We start from the raw sequence: 25,060 nt of genomic DNA on the forward strand, positions 1-25,060 counted from the left end.
ATAAGTTAGAATTCGTTTCTTCACCCACAATATATTGTCACAATTTAAGCTTAAAAGGAATTAGATTCTTAAGTGATAAAGAGCGGCTTAGTATACGAGGTTCCGTTTAGTATGCAGCCTTATTCCTGTAAGTGAAAAAGTTGTTTCCAGAATCTGTATCTGTAATCTCATGGAGACTCAGCAACAACCTTACCATTGTGCGAAATTCACTCTGTTAAGTGGCCAATCAGATAAAAGTTCTCCTTCAAAAGGTATTCAAAATACAATAAACTTCTTAAATGCCATATCTCTATGGCTAAAGTTTGAATAGTTCTTAGTCAGCCACTGATGTTTTTATATGAAAGCAAATAACAAAAAGCACATTGCAGCATTTACACTTTTGCCAACATTAACAAGCATTTGTCTTTGGCCTTAGGCTTTTTTTGCATTTATGTAGATAACAAAATACTGATCATAGTTCATAGCATCCATCCAGGTATAAACCCATTCACTTGTTGACCTTGTGTTGCTGCAGTTAACTGATCTGAGGCTACAGAATTGTACCTGTAATCAGTACTGAATCAAAGGGAATGGTGTTAAAATATCATTCAAACTGTTGGGAATAACCGAGCAATCAAATAGTAAAAGAGATAATAACATAAAGAATTTGGTAACCAGGTTCGGCTAATTGTGTCTACATTTCTGGGAGAGTTGAAAGACTACCACTATATATTAAATAATAATGATTTGTGTTTGTGGCTATTGATCTCCTTGTTACGTTAGGTTTACACAACAAATAAATATATAGTTCTCTACTCCAACCTTTTATATCAGCCCAAACTCGTAACTTGTATTGTTCGAGAAAAAGAAGAAAGTTAAGTATAGATTACCCTATCTGCAATGTTGGATTGCATTCCAATGGTTGGAAGAAGCCTTGAGAGTGAGGATTCTGTGCACCATATTGCATACTTTGTTCAGCATCTTCCCATTGTCTATATTGGTTTCTTGAATTTATTTCTTCCAGCTACCAACAAATAGTGGTCATGAACAATCATATTATGGATCAGGACAAATAGAACAATAGTATAAATACAATTGCGGTTGGGATCGGTTATTGTGATTATGGTCATTGCGATGTGAATTGTAGCTATTGTGGTATGTAATATTTTTAAATTTGATACAGCCTGATGCGGTCAAAATGTGGCATGATGCAATCCAAATACGACCCGATGCAGTTGCGCTATAACTCAATGTTGTCGTGTCGATATGATTTGTTGTTACACACTAGTGGTATAATGTGGTTGTGGCGATCCGCAATTTGAAAATTAACTATTGGTTCAAATCCTAGAAATAGTTTATTTGCTTATAGGAGAAAATCTGCTTACATTTACTTTCTCTAGACGACTCCACTAAGTGAAAGTCCCATACACTATGCCACCATTTTTATTATAATGTTGACTATGCACTTAAATGGAGAAAATTTATACTCTTTGGAGACATTCATTGTTTTTACTACTTCTTGGATTAATCTTATAGAATATTTGAAAGACAAACATTACTTTTAAAAATTCAATTGGTTGGCTAAGAAATTAAAGATACAGAATAAAACATCTTCTCATATAAGGAAATAAGTTATCTCCTCCAGCCTCTAAAATCTTGACATGTGTCATATTTAATCATTTTCTTTAAAATATTTATAAAACTAAACAAAACAGTACACATGTTATATTTTACTGCATGGAGGAGACGAATCATCTCCTGATACGAGGAAATACTTTATTCTCATTCCTAAATATATTTGTAGTAACAAATATAAGTACCAGAAATTATCACATAAGGCCAAATGTTTATCCAATCTTTCTTGTTAACTTCATGGATGATATTATATAATGTTTACCTTCATGGTCAAACCTCTGTTTGCTTCTACCAGCATCTGTTCCTGTATCAAAGTAATAAATAGATTAAAAATATTAGGCAATGCACACATAAAATTGAATAATTCCTATAGTTATGTAAACATTATGTACCTTGTTTTGAAGATCAGATAACTGGTCCAGCATGAATTGGGTCTGCAAAAATGATGTTCTAGATTGTCACATATAACAAGAGTTTTGATAACCTTCACATAAGCAAGTTTTTTGTTTCTCGCATGTATACTCGTAAATCTTGTTCGAGCCGGAAACAACCACAGGTATGTGGGACTAACTGTTCTAATGAATATTTTTTATATGTGGAGAGACAATATAAGAGATGATTACACTGTGAATGCACTATCCACTATTTATTTTTTATCATTCTTAACTTTTAAATATAAATAATACAAATGAATGGTGAATAATATAATGATTGTATATAAATCAATAGTAACTAGTGATGGATGCATTTGTAATATTATTTTAAAAAGGAGGTTTCCTACACACGGATGTGAAATAACAAGGAGAAAACTACCCTACATTGCTCCAGTTCTTTTAATAAGATACTTTTTGGTAATTTCATGTAAACTATAGAAAATAAAAATACCATTAAATTTATTAACAATTGTACATAGTTTACCAAAAATACCAACTAAATCATTTTCTTCTCTTATTCAAATTGATTAAGTAAATAAGAGTATTTTGATAACAAAATCATTTATTGTATTTTGAATTTCAAAAAAATCTAACAATCAAAACAAAAACCTGAATTTTTTTTTTCCAAAAAAAATGGAGGTACTACAGTAAAAACCAATCTTATAAAGATAAGTATATAGGTGATTCACTACTAAATTATATACAGGTGAAATTAAATATATATATATATAGTTAATATTTGTTAAAAATTAAGTTATTTTTATAAAAAAATTATAATTTTAATGAAAATCGGTCAATATAACACATACAATTTAAATAAAAATCGACTAATATGATTTACTTTTAGTCTGTATAATTGTATGATCGATATAATTTTCATACCTTAGTGGACCTGACATGTTTGAGAGATGAATCCAGTTGCCTTTCAAGCTGCTCAAGATCTTTGGTATTTAATGGCCCCAAGTCTTCACCTAGAAGGTTTCTGCATCAACAAACAAATGCCATGCTATTATTGAAAAACTAAATGATGCTAAACCATTTTTTGGAAAATATTAAAATTGAACAATAGTCACTAACTGACTAAGAAAATTTTGTAACACAACTTACAAAAAAAAATGAAAGAAAAAGAAAAAAAGGGCATGTTCTTGTAAGATTTTTACCTCTGGGTTCTTTGAAGAGACTCAAATCTTGCTTTCAGCTTCAAGTACTCACGGTAGCTGCTCTGCTACAAAAGAAAATGAAGAATGAAAAATAACATAATCACCTCCAAATCTAATACAACTATATAATATCGGCTAAATACATCGAACAATGTCATATTATAATATTATAAACTATTTATATCGACAAAATATTGATCTTTAGATCTTTCCTAATTATTTTGCTTCGGATTTTTCTCCTCTTCCTTCTGTTTCTAGAAATTGAACTGGCTCCACGGATTCCACTTTCCTTACTGAGCTTTGAACATACTCCTAGGCACATGTCTGAACCACCTTAGACGTGATTTATCATATATTCTATAATAGGAGCTACAATTATAAAGTTTCAGGGGATGACTAAAATGAAGATTTCCTTATTATTATAGGACTATACCAATGATCAATAGTAAGTACTTACTTATTTACATTGTTCTTAGATGTGGTTAATGAGAATATTCAAGAAGTGGTTGCATGATTCATGCTTTTTGTGGATGATATTATTCTAATTGGAGACTCGAGAGAGAATTTCTCAAAGTGAAAGATAATATAAAAATACTAAAGTAACAATTAAAATGAGACAGAAACAAAGGCTATATTTACCTCAAGCTCTTTGGAAGGTTTGTTGACTTCAACTGCACCATAGCTGCACTTTTGATACCTTTCAAGTGTTTTCAGCATTCTGATTGCATTGAGACAATTCGAACCATCAAAATAATGATGATGTATAGTGCATGAATAACCATATAACATATACTAATAAAATAATGATACATGGCAAATTATCCATATCTTGGTATACTTCAAAGTTTAGAATATGGTATCAATTTTAATGGTGTCTTATGGTTAGAAATTGCTCCTACCATTCTTGCATTAACTTATAGGAGCATGTTATTAATGCACTAATATTTGACTAATAATAAATATCGCAATTACCTTCAACGATGCAATAGTTGAACAAAAATATGGTTGCAATTACGGTTGTGATACTGTTACGGAAACTTCTAAGTTCACAGTATTACGGTCGTAATTATAGTTGCAGAGTACAAATTAAAACACAAACTCTAAATGAACTAAGAGCACTATACTGTTTTGTTATGACTTATGAGTGTAGATTTGCTTTCTAGGGCAAGTCACTTTGTTTCTTATGAAGTTGCTGACATAAAATACTCCAATTTATTTCTGTTTGGTTAGATGAGAGAATAGGATGAGAACAAGAATAGGTCATTCTTATATTTGTTTGGCATGTTGGAAAGGAAACACTAATTCACAAGAAAATTTGCATTTTTTCAATTATAAAAATAGGGAATGCAAGGGTTAAGGTAACCCTTTTGGATATGATCCTCATTCCAACAACACCTATCTTTAGGTATTGCAATCTTTAAAAACATCATTGACTAGAATTGCGACTCAGTGCACGAGGTTTATACTTAGTATAGTCCAAAGAGGGTAGATGTACGTAGTCTTATTCTCACAAGTGGAGAGACTATTTCCAAGATTTGAACTCAATTTTATGGCCATTAAACAACAACTTTACGGTAGCGTCAAGGTCACCCTCTAGAAAGAAAAATCAGTTAATATCTAGGAAAAGAAAAGCTTAGTGAAGTAAAGACAAGATACAACTTTTGCATATGGGGTACCAAAAAGATATTATAAATTTATGATCACCATTTGTAAATATGCTTAGAGAGTTAAAAAAATATTAATCACTATACTGCTTTTCAAATACAAAGCTATTTATTTTTGGAATAAAAGAGTAAAAATTTGTTTAGTTATTTTTGTTCCAAGACAGTGAATGTTCATCAATCTTGTCCTTGCTTCATTGGAAGATGTGATAAAAGGAAGTAGTCAAAATAATAAGAACTTCATTTCAAGATAATCTATTATGCTGCTAACAACTTCAACTTAATCATCAAAATTTCTAAGGAAAATTCATAAACAAAAATACTTATTCACATCAAAGACAAATAAAAAAAACAGGTAACTAAAAAGAGCAGATATTGGCTTCATTGGTTAGAAAAGAAACATCAACAATCAAAACAATATACATAGAAATTAATCAAAACTCCAACAAAACAAGAGTAGAGACAAAACAAATTAGAGCTACAGTGCAAGTAATCAACATATCAGACATTGACCATAGGTCATGTGATGTAAGTACAACATCCTCAGATCTCATAAATACAAAGATCAAATCAAGATTAAAGCTTCATTACTTCAACCACAGCCAAAAGAAAATAAACAAAAGCATAGGTTAAAGCTTAAATATATACAAAATGGAAAATAAGGGGAAAATTTCAATAAAATGGAAAATTTTAAAGCTTATTTATTTTTAAGCTAACAAATCCAAGGAGAGACACCAAAAATATATAAAATATGCAGCTATCTGGTATAGATCTCACATAAAGAGAAAGTTGCTGCACAATAAATGAAAGCTAGAGATCAAAGAATTTGTTTCAAGTTTTTGTATAAATAAAACATTAAAAAAAGGGAAAATATCCTTGTTTAATTTGTTGAAGCAAAGTAGGAAACAAATCCAAAAAGATTGACACCAAACATTAAAAATAAGGTGTTAGATCTCAAACATATAACATACAAAGTAGATTCTAAATAAGAAAAGGATTAGATGTATATCATAGAACTTCATCAAAGTACATATATATATATAGATATATAATATGCATATGAGTGGAAACAGAAACTATATATATATATATAAATAAGCATACCCAGAAGTGCAGCTACAAAACTCATAAAGTTTGCCACGGGTAGAGAAGATGATAAGTGCAACCTCAGCATCACAGAGAACAGAAAGTTCATAAGCTTTCTTCAAAAGTCCATTCCTTCTCTTTGCAAATGTTACTTGTCTGTTTATCTTGTTCTCTATCCTTTTCAACTCAACTCTTCCCCTACCCATATTATTATTATTTCAATTCTATATATCTATTCTTTCTACTTATAACCCAAACCTCTTCTAATCTCTTTTCTCACTCAAATTTTCACTTTTTCTTATTTATAATACTAATCTCTTTCTCTTCTTTGATCCTACTTTTCTGGGTCTATACCCAAAGTGCAACCAAATCTGTGAAAAACTAGAGAAAAAGTGTTTGGATACTTGAAGTTCAAGACCTTGAAAGAAACCCTATAGAGAGAGGAAAGGAAAAAGGAGAAAGAGAACAAACACAGTGTGTTTATCTCTACTCTCAAACATGGTTATTTATTTATAATATAAGGTTTTTTATTTTCAATCTTCAACAGAAAATGGAGTGCAACTTAACTTAGGGTTGGTGCTTTGTTTCCATTTTCATGCAACTTTCTTTTTACCATGCTTTACTTCTTTAGGCTATTTATGGAAAGTCTTTTTTATCATAATCTCACTACTTTTGCGTGAGTAACACGCCCCTTAGTATCCCGCTTTAGGAAGGACTTCGTGTTTACACTGGCGCGTGAAGACAGCTGTCTTTTTTGTGTTTATGTTATGAATTATTGAATAAAAATCATAGATAGGAGACCAAGCTACTGGTCTAATAGTATAAAGTTATGCTAGATCTTTAATATGATAAAAAGATCAACGATTTGATTCATGAAAACGATACATGTTGGGATGGGTAGTTACGTACTCGAAAATGAATTATTTCCTTATCCATAGGGTGAAAGATACTCATGATAGTACAAAAAAATCATAAATTGGAGATTAATGATACACTTTTATCCTATACATGTCTATCTATTAGAATTTGATTGTGTTATATGTGTATTTCATATTGGTTCCAAGACGAACATGTCATGAGCCGGTTAATCTTATAGGTCATACCCAAATATCGGGCCAATAAGGTTTAGATTATACAATCGTTGATCATGTCTGGACAACCTGAACAACACAAACCTAATCAATACGAAGGTGGCATGATATGGCCTAATTCGTAAATTACGGGATCACAAGCCTATTCTACAGAATTATTCCCTACCCAAACAACACGGACACTTGCAACATAGCCGAACACACCTTCTGGATACAATGTTATCATTTGCCATACATCGAAGGCATGACTAATATACGGCTATGGCAGCTGAGACAAGCGACAAAATAACCTACCTTGAATAAAGCATGTACCAATCAGAGTGTTGGCGCGTCAGGACTGCCCGACATAGATGAACTAGGTCATGCTTATCCTTCATAAGGAAATTAACACTTAATATTCTTTCATATTCTCTTGCATACTTATTCTCTCTATGTATCTTCACATATACTCACTGGAACGTCGGAGTGCCTTTATAGGTACTCACTCAGGCTGTTCCAGACCAACAATTGCCTGAATTCCGCAGTTCCAGCTCAACCTTGACCATACTAAATAATATTTGAAGCAATAAATTAAACAATCTAAAAAGTTTTATTAATAATACACACTTAGCCAAAGTATATTGACCCAATTATAAAAAATTCAACCCATGTTCACTAAGGACATGAGATAAAAACTCACCCAAATTATATATATAAATATTCTGTGAGATATGTTGGTAGTTGAACTCACCTAAAAAAATTATTAATAAAAAAAAAAAGATGCATACATATTGTGTCATGTGGTTGATAGTATTAGTCTTATTCTCCATTATTATATTATAAAATATGAAGAACACATAATAACTTCTGTTTTCACTGCACATAGCAGAAATGGACAAAAAAGTCGTCACATATGACATACCTTAAATTGGATCTACTCGTGTCACTTTATTATTGGCTTCCATTTTCTGTCATGTATGCATTTTTTCTATGCCATGTACAACAAGCAAGTAATAATTTAAGTCATAAAAGAAAAAAAAACAGTGAACAAATTTGATTACCATTGTTGATAATATTGTTACCATAAACAAGATAAAACTAAGATTAAGGGAAAATAATTGTATGGTAAATTGTAAGAGGTTGGAATCTTATGTATAGGGGAAGAAAATATCTATGTATGTAATGTCAGAACTACATGTGAAGAATTGTGACCTTGACACATAGATGAAGATTTGTATAGTTTCAAATTATTTTATTAACCACAATGGTTATTTTGGAAATAGTTCACAAAAATGGTGGAGAATAATTACTGATTTATTCCATGAATTATATTGAAAGTAATTCTTTTAGTTCACAGATACATTATTGTATGTTTCATTATTTTATAGAATCACATAATACTGCATATAGTATTAATAGTCCTTTTGTTTAAAATTATGTTTCAATTTATTTCCTACTTTTAGAAAATGACAAATTGCATTTCTTCTACTTTTTTCGTTTCTTCATATAAATTAATATTAGATAACATAATATTCAAATATCTTTGCTAAGGATATATAATTTAATCAGGATGTAGTAAAACAAATAATAAATAAAACAGTTTTATAAGTTTATGGTTAGATTGTTGAGTAATTTTGTAAATCATTATGTAACTATTCATCTTAACATACACGTAAATTCAAGATAAGAGAAGGTGTCTTGAAACATAGATAGAAATAAAAAATTCTGTGATTCTTCTAAATATAATAGAAAAATTCATTACAGTATAACAAAAAACAAAGGCATCAAATGTTAATTTCACTTTGCTACTGCATACAAGTATGATTTGATAGTTAAAGTGAATAATTAATAGAGGTTGAAGGTTCGAATCTCAATCATAACAAATATTAACATACTAATATTTGTCGATAAAAAAAGTATCACATAATGAACTGGCCCACGGTTTGCTCTCATTTGTGGTCTTTCTTATTGGTCCTTCCATTTGTTGTTTCTCTAAATAGGGGTGGGCCCTATCCTTCAATTATCAATATAATGTTAAAACTCACGTGCTTGTAACTTTTATACAACAAAAAGAACTAATAAAATATATCTTTGGAGATAAATTATCTTCTCTGGAAACTAAAATTATAACATGTGTACTATTTTTTACAGATTTTATAAATATTTTTGCAGAATATGATTAAATAAAATACATATCATATTTTTAGTAGTTTGAGGAGATAACTTATTATGATCAGATATTTTATTTTTTACATATTGACTAAGTTTTTTTTCCTCTTAGAGAATGTGAGAGCATAGTTAACAGAGTTTGAATATTGAAGCAGACAATTATATTCTTATAGGTTTGAAGAACCATAAAACCTTTATATTTATGTTTTTTATAAGCAATTTTTTTTTTTTTAAGGGAAGAAGACCCCATAGTTGCTAATGTTTGAATTGAACTCATAAATTGTCATTGCTCTATCTCCATACTTATGTAAATATGAAATGTAATACATTTTTAAATGGCATCAAATGATTTATACCTCCTCAACTGAAATATGTGTCATTGTTACTAATACTAAAGGAATGAGAAATGCAATATCTTTTATAGATAAGTATTATTCTATTTATGGGAAGAGAGACAAAGATCAGATCTCTTTTTCGGACTGGATAGCAAAACCCATTTTTTGTCTTGAGTCTATGTTGTAAAAGGTTTTTGTTTTTTTTTCTCCGCTTTTTCTCTCTTGTAATTATTTTTTCTCTTAATAAAATCTTTCCTTTTGCTGATCAAAAAATAATAATTTATTCTACTTCACATATCTAGCTAAAACATATGTTGGAAATTAAAAGGTAGGATTTTTTTGGTAATGATAATTAAAAGTAAGCTATGATGATCATTTATTCTTTGATTCATTGATTATAGATCTCCTACTTTTGGCCTCCTCAAATCTTAACAAGTGGTATAAGATATGATGATTTATCTTGGTCGATTAATGAAGACAACATTTATTTATTGATTTATGTATATAGTATGATTCCTTATGTCAAAAGTCTTTCTAATGCTATAAAGTGACTATGTGACATGTCCTATTGAAGATAATCGGGTATTGTCTATGAAGAAGAGCAAGACAATGACAATCGAGTTGAGCTCTTGTTTACACTATCAAACACTTACAAAGTTCCATTTCAGGGGATCATACTAATGCTTGGTTTCACACTTGGGAGAAGGGTCAATCGTCTCTAATACTCAACTAAAGTGCATAGATCATGACCAAATTTTGATATAGGTTCATTTAACGAGGTATAATAATCCTAATGATTCATGATATTAAAGGGTCTAGATTGGTGCATTATAAGAGATTGTTGGGGTCGAGTGTGAATTTGTTGAAATCTTACATTAACTTAATTATGAATAATTTAAAGATAAGTTGATAGGTTTTAGACCTAATACCTTAAGATTTTGCCTCAATGATGTGATATATATTTATATATTTCTTCTACCCCATTATATATAGATCTTCAAACTTTTGGGCCCAACCCTAAGCAATGCATATAAATATCAATGACGTTTTTTTCTCTCCAGTCTTTGAATTGTTTTCTTCATAACTTCATAATCTTATGCTAAACTACATCCCTGGAGGGATGCACAATCTCAAATATATGATAAAGTCTTTTTTTCATTATAATTATTATATATGTAATATTTTACAAATTATTTAAAAAAAATTAGTTAGGAATTCCTTCAAAACGGTTATGCTCATGATCTTTATTTGAGATAGTTGTAATAGGTTTTGCTTAATTTTTCTTATAAAAAATTAAGTAATATATATTATAGCCAAATTTGATATGTGAAAAATAGGTTATGTGTGGTCATTACGACTTCAATAATGTTTGATTTTAAAATGTTTTTTTGAATACCAAACACTCATACCATTATATTTCTTTTGATGTTTAAAGTCATCCACATAATTTAAGAAAACATTAAATAATTCAAAATTTTGATAAAATATGACTAAAATAAATTCATTTAATCATAATGAAAACTATATGAATATAGAAGTAATAAATAAGAGTATAATTGTAAAGTAAAGTATTTTAATATATTAAGTTTATAAAACATCAAAACAGTTGGAAAAACCTACATGAGTTAAATATCAACATGTTTTTCCACATGGTAATTTTTTCGAGGTATATATAGTAATTGCTGAAAAAAGGTGAAATTAAGTAATTTTCTTCATCTTAGAAGTTTACCCAACCGTGAAACCAAGAAGCATTTGAGTTTAGATTTTTCTTCATTAATTGTTACATATATAATGAGTAATTAAGTATAATTTATATGTTAGGTTTGAACACATATACATAACCATGAAATAGAGAATTTTAATGGATTTTTAGTTTTATCTAAACCCACAATTTTTTTATTGGCAAATGTTAACACGTTAGTTTTTGTTGTGGGTGAGACTACTCCAACCTTCAATATTTTTCACTTCATTATTACCTTAACCATCAAACTATCTTATAATTTTTTTTTTTTTTCAAATTTATTATGTGTGAGACTCGGACCCATAACATCCTACACTCCGTTCCTTAAATTATTCACTCTTATATTCAGATCACCTTATAACTCTCCCAAACTCATAAATAATAGATGACTTAGGTGAATTAGTTGCAAAACCACCCTAAGGTCAAATGAGATGATTAAATTGTACACAGCTAGCTATGTAAGATTCCATCAACTTGTATTATATGCCAAAGGAGGAAATTTGGTTGGAATTGGTAGGGTCCTATATATATATACCAAACAAGGAAAAGAAAACTATATTTATTTGATGGCATTAAAATCCACCACTCCAACTATACTTTGCTAAATGTGCTGCATTTTTTGTGGCCTAAGAAAGAGCCACAACTTTGCTTCTCTCTCATAAGGATATTTTTGAAAGCTACTACAACGTACCTTTCATAACACGTGCTTCATTTTTTAGAAATGAAATTACAATTTAAGAAGAAGAAAAAAAGAGAGAATATTTACAACAATTTATTACAATTATTGATACTAAAATAAAATGAAATTACATTGACAACCATTGAGTTTTAGTGAAATTACATAAATTATTCATTCTTCTCTAAACCTACACAAATCACACATAATTCTATACATACATTTCACTAATATACTTATAGGAGATAAGTATAATTTATTAAACAAAAAAAACAATGACGAATGTAATTAAGTCAAACAAAATATAGTATGTAGTGTGAAAACAAGTTCAAGTAGTACACAAGTTAATGTTTATTCAATATTTTTTGGTTTGTTATAAATTGTATCAATAATAATTATAAGCATGTATTTAAATCACTATTATCTATATTATAACTAACCAAAATAATGAATAGATGTTGATTTTTATACTATTTAGACTTATATCCTAAGATATCATATTTTATTTAACTTAGTTACATCAGTTGCTATTTTTTGTTTAAAAAATTACATTTATCTATCCTACATGAATAATGTTTAATAGATGTATATAATTATGGGTGATTGTGTATGTTTAAAAAAATAAAAATATGATTTATATAATTTCACTAAAACTATAGAGTATGTCACTATAATTTACTATTAAAGTAATGAGATATGGATATGTCAAATAATTCACATGCAAAAATGTGTATGAATTAAATAGGGTTGACCAACAAGGTGTTGATCTAGTGGTGTAAGGCTCTATTGAATCCATAAGATTGGTTCGATTCTTATGAACGATGTTTATTGAGAGGGACAGCCACGAACTCTGAAAAAAATTAATTTATTGTTAAAAAATGTGAGAAGATACTCTTGTAGTACCAAAAAAATAGAGTTAATGTGACTTATTAGTAATTTCAAGTTTAAACCTTGAATATATAATTGGTTAAATATTTAGAATTATTGTTTTGCTTTTTCATGGATCCCAATTCTTTATCACAGTTTTGGTTTTGATTAATCACATTGTTTTGACATATGGAATGGAACACAAAATGGAACCACAAATTTAATAGGCGAAATCCTAGCAGAATTTAACTAACTTATTGTTTATTTGAAGAGTTTTTATTTATTGTCCAAGTCAAATTTTGTAGAAATATTTGATGAATACAAATAATAAATTAAGATATGGTAGTTTTGGAAGTTAGTTTTTGGAGAAGTACATTAAAGAGAATTGTCAATCTTTGCTTTCTCATTTTTACATTAAGGAGAAGACGATTATTATGAACTTTTATATAATATTATATATATTTTTAATCAATTTAATAAAATGTAACTACTTACACAATTAATTTTGCTAAAGTTCTATTTCTATAAATTAGCTAAATAACTATAAATATTTAATTATAATTTCACAACTTTTGATGTCAAAATGGATAGGCTAAAGCCTAAAAACTTGTAGAGCTTATGTATCATACTAGATACATTTAATTAAATGAGGTTTTTTAGTTGAGAGCAATATTCATATATGTAAGTGTAAACATTTATATATGTCAGTACATTATTTATTTGTATTATTATTTTTTTGAAAAATTAATGGTGATAAAACATGAATTATGGATAATACAATGATAATATATAAAACTCATACACTTTTAATTATATTACATTTATACATCTTAAATTATCAAGTATCTCATGATTAGATTGGAGTACAATCACCTTCTTTGTTGCAAACATAATAATTTTTATACGAGGTTTCACTAGTTGAATCCACATTCAAAACTTGTTGCACTAGTGGTATAAGTTATGCATTATTTGGTCTAGTGGTTTATAATCATGTTAGATTTTTCAGGATGACAAAGGTTAATAGTTCGATTCTTATGACGATATTTGTTGGGAGAGACAATTGTGTAAGGTGAATGAATATCCTGATAATACCAAAAAAAATGTATAAATGTAATATACTCCTCATAGAATATGACCCGTGTTAATCTAAATTCGTTCTCTTTTACATAATCCAAATTGAAATGTTATATATAAATAGGATTAAAAGAACCCAGAGAATATTATAGAGAAAGAATGCATGTAATATAAGCAATGATACAAAATAAAGGTTTTGTACATGAAAATGTTTATGTAAGTAAATCACGTAATCCATGTTCACCAATTTCCAAGGGTTCCTCAGGTGTATAAATGTACCTTCCACTGAAACGTGTCGACCATTCATTGGTCATTGAGAACAGTACCAGGTGACACGAAATAGATTGATTGAAAACCTTGCACTGTAAAGACACGTGTCGAATAAACAAAGCAGTTTCATAGGGCCATTGAATTTCCTTTGCCTTGGACGCGTGCCTTTAAAAGTAAAGGTAGGTCCTACAAACTGGTTAGATTCTACCACTGACAAGGTCCAATCATAATTCAAAAAGTCAAAAATAATTTAAGTACTTTTCTACTTTTTTTTCCATCATCAATTAGCATTACGATGTAACAATTAACAAAGAGTTTAAAATTTGTACACCGAGTAAAATTTTTTACACTGTCAGTATGTCATTTATCGTTGATTTATATTACTTTTGTTTGAGAGTTAATGATGATTAACAAATCAATGATAAATAATTTACTTACAGTATAAAAGCAATTACACTAGCGGTGTATACATATTAAATCTATTAACAAAAGGAAAGAAAAAAAGTACCAAACTTTTTTATCGTAAAGTTGAGCTACCAAATTAAAGAGGACAAGTATTTATTGTCAAATTAATTGTATATTCTCTTTTGTCTAAACATTCCCAAATTCTGAAATGAATGAATTTATCTATACTTCAACTTATACTTCCCAAATTCTGAAATGTTGAACTTTGATGATGGATATTTAAGGGAAAGATCGAAAGAGTGGAGTTACATGCCTACAAAATTGGTCTCTAACTTTTTATACACACAAGAGAATAGTACATGCTGCATGTTAATTAATCATTAAATATGGAAATATTCCTATATATATATATATCACTTTTTATATGTATGAGAATTTCTAAATTAATCTTATATTAGAATAAATAACTTTTCTTAAACTTAATTATTTTTTTCTTAGTTTAATTTTATGTTTGTATGAGTGATGATTTCTTTTTCATAACTATCTTTACTATACGAATTTAAGTTGTTAAAATTAATCTTCTTAGGTACAAGTTGTTATTCATACTGTATACCAGTTCCATCTACCTCATAGCTGCAACAAGGTGTTACATGGCTAATTCAGGTTTTTGGTGGATCAAGAGTAATGATGAGGTTGTGGCTTCCCATATGAGTTGGGGTTGATTGTGGAGATTGCATGTTCCCAAAAAAAGTTAAGTATTTTTGCTGGCTCTCTGATCGTTACTCTTTACCAATCATCTCTCTCAACTTCTGAGGCATATATCTAATTCACCTACTTGTAGTCGATGTAATCATACTATAATATTATTGATGATCTCCTACATACTTTTAGAGACGGTACTAACTCTACCATTTTATGGAGTCATTTAGGTTTCAATGATCAAGGCTTCTTGTCTAATCAGTTTTCATGTCTTGACTGATGGGAAATATCAGAGTTCCTAGTTAAAGACTTTTTCTAGTAAGTCTCTTGTGAACTTGGTAGTAGCATTACAATGCTATATTTGATAATACTCAAGAAGATACATCTTATATTGTCATAAATGTTCATCACAATTATAAAGATTAGTTGGTTGTTGATATTTTGTCGATTGGAGTATCTTTGAATAGCACACAATGGAGTTTATATTTATTTATAGCTTTCCAATATACCAAACAAAAAAACACACTAAAACATCTCATATATCAATTTTGCTTTATGCATGTATAGTTAAAATACGGGTGTAATAACTATACATTGTCACTATAAACGATTTATACATATCAGACATCATCTATTATTATTATTTATATCACTTATATTTAAAAAGTCATGATAATTAAATATAATGCATGTAAAAACTCTTATTATGTTTCCTTTGTAGAATAATATGAACAAGTTTGAAAACCCTAATTCTTCATTCTTGTGCTTATACTTATCCTCTACAACATGCTAGTTTCTATCTTTGCATAGCACACTACTATACTAGGGAAATCATGACTAAGAACTTAGCATAATTTTCCAGTAAAGGAACATTATTTCCTCCTCATTTGGCCCAACACACTACCACAAAGGTCATTTTCTTAGGTTCATAGCCGAACCTTTCAAATTAATTTTACCAAATACAACCATATATAAGTTCATAGAATATAATATAATTATATCACATGTGAGGTCTTAGCATAGGTTTTCACACTCAAGGTGCTACATTGCAATTTCCTAAGACATTGAGTGTGGTTTTAGTTTGTTTTTGGCATATAAGATAACTAATTATTTTTCATTCTAATGATGACAAGTCATTGAATTCCATGTGCCATACCTTATCATAAATTGATTATGCCTATATTATTTTGTTCATGTTTAACTTAGAGATCATTATTTAAAATTGACCCTTGTGTTACTATAAGTTATATGGTATTGTCCATGAATGGAACTAGGAGGAAGAGTTGTTTGTATATTTTTGCAAACTTTGACTCATATTTAATTCGTACTTAAGAGAACTTGAACACCATAGCTATGTATAGGCAAATTGTATTCCCCAAAACAACCTAGAAATGTTCAGAAAATGGAGCATTTTTTTAAAATTTATTGTGCTTTTTATTCATTTTTTATTCTAACTTTATTTAATAATTGAATTTTAGATGATTTCATTTTTAAAGTCTTTATTTGACTTTCCATTATATATAAGAAAGCTTTAAATTAAATTAACTCGTATTAATTTAGCACCTAAAAAATGGGATTTATTTTGAAGGATAAAAATCATTCAAATTTTTGCTCAAAGTGAGTAAATTAAATTGGATCCACCCTAAGTATTATAAAATGCACAAAGTTCATAAATTATAAAATGATCGAAGGGTATACATTCTTAGTTATTTATTGTAGAAGTAAACTCATTTTATAGGTAAAGCAGACCAAGTATAAAAGAACAAAGCCATTGTTGTTTTATGCCTCATTATTTGAAAGTCTCAAATAATAATAATGATAATAATAACTGTAGTCTATATTAAAAAAATCTAAGTGAAATGTTAAGACCCTCTTGATTTTTTGTATTTAAATTTTAAAGTGTATATTAAATATTCATTTCCACCCAATTTAATATCTCTAATAATTCCAAACTACACTAATATTGGCGTTTTAGTTTTATTTTGAAGGTATATTTGGATAAAAAAGGAAGTTAAAATAGTTTATATTTTTTTTAAAGTGGATTGAAAATAAGTTAAAATAGTTTTTGAAAAATAAGAAGTTAAAATAGCTTAATTATAAATTTTGATTAAATGTTTTACATTTTTAAAAATTAGCAATAAACAATAAAATATTCTATAAACCTATTGAGCTATTTTTGGTATATGCCTCTTTGGATATTGAGCCACCTTGTTTAGAGAGCCTTTTTTTCCTCTCTAGAAATCTATTGTTGTTTTCTCAATAAAAACTCATCCTACCCTAATTTTATTTTTAGCTTTTTTTCAATAGATATAGTCCCACTAACCTCAAACCATGATATTGATTAGGATAAAACTTATGAAAAGTAATAATTTCATGATTTGAACTTTTGATATCTTAAGGTAATACCCTAATATTTTGCAAAGGCTACAAATAAATAGAATACTCACAAGTCACAATCAACTCTAGTTGGATAGAGATTCTAATTAATAAGAAAATTGCTAAAATGACAAAAAAGTGATTAAAGTTAACACTGCACTCTCTATGGAGCTCTCATTTTTCACACATTGGAAGACCACCATATGTTTGAAGAAGCTATAGTTGAACGAAAATTTTGAGGAGGATTATGTGTACCTAATCTAATTCTATCTATGTCTCTGTATTAATAGTCCTACATTGAATAATATAACAAAGTCATATTTAAGTCTTGAAACTATTTTACCTAATGTACTAACTTTTGAGGTTGAATTCTCCTAATAAAATAAAATGATTATTTTATTAAAGTTGGCTTCGGAAAATGGGTTAGGATCCTCTCAATTGGAAAGTACATCAAAAGTAAAGGAAAAACATAATATGATATGACATTTTTATTCCTTAAAATATAATAATATGACATTTCTCTCTTTAAAACTAAGTGCAAAATTAACAACTTTCTCTCCAGTAATGAAGAGGTGTCTCATTCTCCAAAAATAGCATTCTTACCTTCATGATGAACTTCCACTTGAGTCTATATATTGAACTTTCATTTGAGTCTATATATTGATTTGAGTATAATGTAATCATATTCTAATTATTCTTCAATGGTCATAAAACCCTTATTTTCAAATATTATCTGCTTGGAGTGTTGTGCTATCATGATGTTATAATGAATGTGGCATTAAGGAACCAAATTGAACCTGACAAGGTTAAACTAAATAAGAAAATATAGATTCAAGTCTTTCACCCAAAACGTTGGCATTACCCTTACAAAAAGGATGAAATATGTTTGTAATTTGTTTTTACTTTTTATAGGGCAAACATTTTCTTTTTCCTTTTAAGGGAAGGTTGAGAGACCCTAGAGTAGATAGAGTATAATATTCTACGATTCAGAATCTCTGGACATTCATATTTCATGTCCCACAAATTTATCAACTAAATCGACTCTTAGATTATTAACTTTTTGGAAAGAAAAACTCGATTTTATTTTATTTTTTTATAATATAAAATCGATATGAAAGTAATATTTTACTTAAGGCCTATCCCAAAGACCAAATGCAATATGAAGCTTATCTATCAAATATCACACGTTTTTATATTATTACTTAAAGTATAATTCATACAGTATGAATGCATGATTCCTCTAAGATTAAAATTTCAGTAATAATAATATGAAAAGAATAGGGTCCAAAACTTATCAATTAATGTAGAATGGTAGCTAATGAAGTTTATAAAAAAACAACCAAATACAAAAACATACCAGGAATCATGACAAACTAGCAATATTGAATACTCATATGTATACTACATTGATTAATGATTATAGTTTAGAACTAGCAGGACATGAGCACAAGCTATTTGTTTCACCTTTGAATCGTGATTACCAATTCTTTGCAGCTCGATGTATAAACTACCACCTAGTGAGCTCTGAGGAGGTAGATGAATGAGAATGCGAAGTGTTTCATCCGATTCCTTTGCATTTATAGCAAACCAATCTCCTTACATTGTCACATCTCTTACACATCCCGATGAGCTTCAAGTAAAGGGGTATACATTCGATATCCCATAATTTATGTCACTCTATGTGCTATAAGTTTGTGATTGGTCAGAAATATATATATATATAGAGTGACATAAACTATGGGACAGCAGATGTGCTCCCCAAGTAAAGGTTGCACCATATACTCAAAACTCAAAAGAGTGTATTACAAAATAAAAATATAAAAAAATGTCTCACTACAAAGCTTGGTTAAAGTTTTATTATTATTATAGGTCTACAGAATCTATTATATTATATTTATCCTAATAGCATAAATTATTATTCCTAAGCTACAACCACTTTGTGAGTACAGTTAAAAATCAAGTGACCAGAATTTAATTGATCATTAGTGCATTATTACATACAATTTAGGGTCTACGAAAGCTTATATAGAGTTCCATGAACACCAAGAGTTGCATGAGTAATGCTCCTAACCATAAAGAAGACATGAACTAGTTAACCATGAAGCAAGTTACATATATGAGAAAGACTTGCGTGGAGACGAAATCATATGGAGACAATCAATAAGATTTTGACAACATATTAATATTTTAATTTTAATTAAATTCAATCTTAAATGATAGCATCAAAAGTCATAAAATGTATTTGTCTTCAACTATAATATTTTACATGTATCTCCATACAAGTTTTTCTCGTTACATATTTTCCATTATTTGGTCCATGATTTCAGCTAATGCTACTATGTGACAAAGCTACCATATTCAAAGGAAAAATTACTAGCAAGAATTTGAAGTAGAATATACACTGTCTTGTAATTTTATGTAGAGTAACATTTGGATTTCATCATTCTACTTCAAATACTTTTGGGTAGGCCTACTATATATAAAAAAATTGATAATTCTGACTAAGGCACAAGATATTACTAATTTTTTGAAGTCCATTCATGTTTTTCAGCCAATATATTTGTTTACATATTAGCCTGAAAGACTGATTTTAAATGAGTAAAGATAAAGATATCTTAATTAATACATTTGTTTATTGCTAATGAATCTTAATTAATATAGATGGATTAATAGTATAAATAAGTCAAGAAAACAAAATAAAACAAAATGGCCCATTAGCTCAGTTGGTTAGAGCGTCGTGCTAATAACGCGAAGGTCGCAGGTTCGAGACCTGCATGGGCCATTATTTTTATTTATTTTAATTTTAGTTAAATGGGCTTTTTGTAACATTAACTTTATCCAGGTCCAATAAACATATTTTCTATAACTTCAGACTCAGATTATTAATTTAAGGAATTAAAAATTAAATAAAATGCATCAATTTAATAATAGATAATCAAGTACTCAATTCTTTCCAGAATATTTACCCATTCAAGAATTAAGGAACTTGTAATGTGAACAATGATTTTATTAGAAAATAATAACAAATATTGGTCATATATATTCCAAGAGTTTAAATATTCTTGATGGAAATATCTTTCTCCATTACTCTTGTAGTTCCTTCTTACTTGGGCTTGAAAATCACCAATTTTCCATTCTTATCTCATGTGTCTTCTTTGCTCCTGAGCTTATAAAGCACTGAATCCCTCTGATAAAGAAATGATTGTGAGATATTTTCATATGCCAATTTTAATGTTGGTTTGCTTTGAAGCCAACTATTATTAATGGTTAGATTTAAAAAATTGGGAAGGAGTTACCATTTGGGAAGAAGTCGTTAGTCATTATACGACTTCTATGTATTAATATTTTTGCATATAGAAGTCGTGGATCCATTTAACAATTTTTGTGCAGGTTGGTGTTGTACTCAGAAATTGTGTAGTCCTTTAACAACTTCATAGTGGGTTTTTTTATGTGCAAAAGTCATGAAGCAGTTACACAACTTCAAAATCGAAAAAACTTCCACCTAGAAATCTCCAATGTATATCACCACTTCTAAGAAGTTGTTATACTCCACACATAGAAGTTTTCATGTCATTTCACGACTTCTAAGTGGAAAAAACCTCTACCTAGAAGAAGTCTCTAAAGAATATCACGACTTCTATGTATGTTGCAAACTCAGAAGTCGTGCAGCTATTAAACGACTGCTATGCATGAATTTTTTCACTACACAGAAGTCGTAGAAACCTTTAATGACTTCTATGCATGTTGCAAAATTGTCTACAAAAAAGTCGTGTAACCATAAAACTACTTCTATATGCAAAACTCCTATTCAATTATCGATTAAAAATTAATTGCTCAGATTTCTAAGAAAATATATAATCTAATGGATGATTATCAGTTCGCATGGATATGAACTATCAGTTCGCATGGATATGAACTATTAGTTCGCATGGATGATAATGAAGTAAAAACAATAATAATAATAATAAATGTTTAATTTTTTTAATTGACACAAGAAATGATTCAGGACACGATTTGTGACGACAACTCTCTATTCCTAGACTCATTCAATCATATACAAACCTCTCTTTTGTTATTTGTTTCATCCACAAAGTTACCACATTGCATGGCCACCCTTAAGAAAGAGTCTTACTTTACCTTAAACATTGACACACATATGAATCCAACTTTAACCCTACACTAGTGCCTATTACTTAGGCACTTCACATGTTTACAACTTCATTTATATTCACTTAAACTATTCACTTTTTCTCTCATAAACTTCTTCAACAACCTTAACAACATTATTGGTGCAACATGGCTAATGGTTTTGTAGCAGCAGCACCACCTTTGAAAGATGAACTTGACATTGTTATACCAACTATTAGGAACCTTGATTTTCTTGAAATGTGGAGACCATTCCTTCAACCTTATCATTTGATCATTGTTCAAGATGGTGACCCTTCAAAAACCATTAATGTCCCTTCTGGTTTTGATTATGAACTATATAACCGAAATGACATTAACAAGATTCTTGGTCCTAGGGCTTCTTGTATCTCCTTTAAGGATTCTGCTTGTCGCTGCTTTGGTTACATGGTCTCTAAGAAGAAATATATCTTCACCATTGATGATGATTGCTTTGTGAGTTTTCCATTCACTACTTTTACTTTCTTCTTTGTTTTTTTTAAAGAATAACGATACTCACAAGACAAACAAAGATCTATTGTCTCAAATCTTATCTCATATGTTGTAACAAACATATTTTCATTGGCACGAGATATTATATAAGACAATATTTGGAACAACAAATCTTTATTCCTCCCACACATATACAACAACCAAGTCTTAATCTTCTATTAAGTGGGATCGACTATTATTAACATTAACATTATCACATCCTTTGATCTGAAAACATGTTACTTTATGGATGCTCATTTTCTATATATCTATTTATACTTTAATTTTAGCACGTGCTTCAAATGCTAGAAATGTGGGGTTTGAGTTTAGTTCAATGTTTGAAGAGATTTTATGTAATTTTTTGGACTCAATGTTTTCATTCCTTCTTGTGATGATTTGTTTTCAAGATTCTTCAAAGTCTAGTAAATTTTTGTTCTTGTTATTATGTTTTCTGTTTACGTAACAATATTGAACATAATTTATTATAGATTATTATGACATCATTCGATTTATGTAGTCGACTCCACCTAGTAAAATAAAGGGTTGGTTGTTATTGCATGGTCCATAGAATTACTTTTGTCTTAAATCTGTTGAAATCATGTGTCATATAATGTTGTAAACCATATAAAGATGATGGAATTCTTTAGGTACCCTGCAATCATATCTTATGTTCATAATTAGCTTTATTTCTTTACATTGTTAATCACATGTGCATACTTTATAGGATTTCATTACTTTATAACTCTTGCTACTTGTACTTATTTAAAACTTTAGGATTCATTATTGTATTTTTATCATTTATTTGTTGTGACTTAGGTGGCTAATGATCCAACTGGAAAAGCTGTTAATGCACTTGAGCAGCATATAAAAAACCTTCTATGTCCATCAACTCCCTTATTTTTCAATACCCTCTATGATCCTTTCCGAGAAGGTGCGGATTTCGTTCGCGGGTACCCTTTCAGTCTTCGCGAAGGCGTACCGACCGCGATTTCTCATGGACTCTGGCTCAATATCCCTGACTATGATGCTCCTACACAGCTTGTGAAGCCTCTTGAGAGGAACACTAGGTGATATAGTACTCTTTATGAACCAACCAAAGCATTCAATAGTTCAAATTTGTTACCACCTTATGTATGATTTTGTGATTATGATTACAAGGTATGTGGATACTGTCCTGACCATTCCCAAGGGCACATTGTTTCCAATGTGTGGAATGAACTTGGCATTCGATCGCGATCTTATTGGACCGGCAATGTACTTTGGTCTCATGGGAGATGGTCAGCCAATCGGACGCTACGACGATATGTGGGCTGGCTGGTGCTGCAAGGTTCGATTTAATTCGACCTAAAATTGTTGTGACTTTTGATTCATAACAAGAAGACAATCTTATAGAAACAAGGTTAACGATCATGATCGATAAAAAGTGCTACAACCGAACGAAATAGAACATACTTCTTTATATAGTTACCATATTCGATAAACAGAATAGAACAAGACACGAAATCAAAAAAGTTTTTCAAACATTTTGGTATTGCTAAAAGGGCCGAATCAACTAAGATATTTTCTTAATTGTTTCAGGTAATATGTGATCACTTAGGACTAGGGATCAAAACTGGTCTACCTTATATCTTTCACAGCAAGGCAAGTAACCCATTTGTAAATCTAAGGAAAGAGTACAAAGGAATTTTCTGGCAGGAAGATATTATTCCATTTTTTCAAAACCTTACTCTTCCAAAAGAAGCCACTACTGTTCAAGAATGCTACATTTATCTTTCCAAACAAGTCAAAGAAAAACTCTCAAAGTTAGATCCTTACTTTGACAAACTAGCAGAAGCTATGGTCACATGGATTGAAGCTTGGGATGAGCTTAATCCACAAGGAGCATCTAAGGCCAATGGCAAAGCATAAATCAATTTTAATTGATTTTATCCTATAGTTTATTTTTAACTACCTATGTTCAAGTTAATGTTATGGTTACTTAAGCATTTGGTTTATGTAATTCTGTCTTAAATATTTATTTCAGTTCCTTATGTTTTTTCAACCTTACCATTTTGGTCCCTCGAAAATTGAAAAACTCAAAATGATCCTAAACAATTCCAAATGTGCCCCAAATTAGTCCTTTTCAGTGTCAAATTAGTCGTTATCAGGTGTTGGAAAACATGTTAAAAATGACTAATTTGATCACTATTTAAAAACTTTTTGGGACCATTTTGAGTTTTTTTAATTTTCGAGGGACTAAATTAGTCAGATCGTAAAAAATAAGGGACTGAAATGAATATTCACTCTTAATTTTATATTTGAGTTTAGAAGCAAAAGAGTACAATGGTCTAGGTCATTGTTTAATTGTGATTTTTGTTTGAGGAGTAGACATCACTGCAGCACCTTATATATGAGGAATATTAATGTATGCCATATTTATGAATAATGCAAAATTTGATTTTAAACTGATGAGTTCAGAAGTTTTATAATAATAAAAAAAAAAAAAAACATTTGTTGATTGAGACAAAATTCACTTCAATCATCTCTGCAACCTTTTTACCGTTTAAGAAGTTATTGAGTAATATAAGCTTATATAATCTTATTTATTAGTTTTTGTTATTTTAGAACTCAGAAATATTTTATTAAAATAGAAAACTTTACCAATCATCAACAAATCAACAATGTCAAACTTTCCTAATCAAGAAGGATTTGGAGTGATTATGGTTTTTGGATTGGTTAATTTCATATAAACCTTATTTAGGTTTAATTAATTTTGTGAGAGAAATTT

The 25,060-nt window shown here is 29.3% G+C and overlaps 2 protein-coding genes and 1 non-coding gene across 4 annotated transcripts; 2 read left to right on the top strand and 1 right to left on the bottom strand.

Moving 5' to 3' along the window:
* Positions 222-6,466, bottom strand: LOC109353394 (developmental protein SEPALLATA 1-like). Of its 2 annotated transcripts, none has more exons than XM_019595647.1 (8): positions 5,974-6,466; positions 3,848-3,926; positions 3,209-3,270; positions 2,931-3,030; positions 2,007-2,048; positions 1,877-1,918; positions 870-1,003; positions 222-555 (listed from the first exon to the last, which is right to left on the bottom strand). In XM_019595647.1, the coding sequence occupies exons 1-8, from the start codon at positions 6,159-6,161 to the stop codon at positions 459-461; spliced, it is 744 nt and encodes a 247-aa protein (XP_019451192.1). In that variant the 5' UTR covers positions 6,162-6,466; the 3' UTR covers positions 222-458. The 2 variants fall into 2 exon arrangements, with proteins under 2 accessions (XP_019451192.1, XP_019451191.1); XM_019595646.1 differs by having other exon boundaries at positions 3,209-3,273.
* Positions 20,346-20,419, top strand: TRNAI-AAU. The gene has a single exon. It is a non-coding gene; the product is annotated as a tRNA-Ile (tRNA).
* Positions 21,882-24,300, top strand: LOC109354742 (UDP-arabinopyranose mutase 2-like). Its single transcript, XM_019597440.1, has 4 exons — positions 21,882-22,257; positions 23,110-23,360; positions 23,452-23,620; positions 23,872-24,300. The coding sequence occupies exons 1-4, from the start codon at positions 21,934-21,936 to the stop codon at positions 24,199-24,201; spliced, it is 1,074 nt and encodes a 357-aa protein (XP_019452985.1). The 5' UTR covers positions 21,882-21,933; the 3' UTR covers positions 24,202-24,300.

This window comes from Lupinus angustifolius, chromosome LG08, assembly GCF_001865875.1.
Source record: "Lupinus angustifolius cultivar Tanjil chromosome LG08, LupAngTanjil_v1.0, whole genome shotgun sequence".
Lineage (NCBI taxonomy): Eukaryota > Viridiplantae > Streptophyta > Magnoliopsida > Fabales > Fabaceae > Lupinus > Lupinus angustifolius.

Coding starts and splice junctions, on each gene's coding strand:
- LOC109353394 (XM_019595646.1), bottom strand. CDS start 6,161: ATGGGTAGGGGAAGAGTTGAGTTGAAAAGGATAGAGAACAAGATAAAC. Junction 1,919..2,006: donor TATCTGATCTTCAAAACAAG/GTACATAATGTT, acceptor ACTTTGATACAG/GAACAGATGCTGGTAGAAGC. Junction 1,004..1,876: donor ACAGAGGTTTGACCATGAAG/GTAAACATTATA, acceptor ATTTGTTGGTAG/CTGGAAGAAATAAATTCAAG.
- LOC109354742 (XM_019597440.1), top strand. CDS start 21,934: ATGGCTAATGGTTTTGTAGCAGCAGCACCACCTTTGAAAGATGAACTT. Junction 23,361..23,451: donor CCTCTTGAGAGGAACACTAG/GTGATATAGTAC, acceptor TATGATTACAAG/GTATGTGGATACTGTCCTGA. Junction 23,621..23,871: donor GGGCTGGCTGGTGCTGCAAG/GTTCGATTTAAT, acceptor TAATTGTTTCAG/GTAATATGTGATCACTTAGG.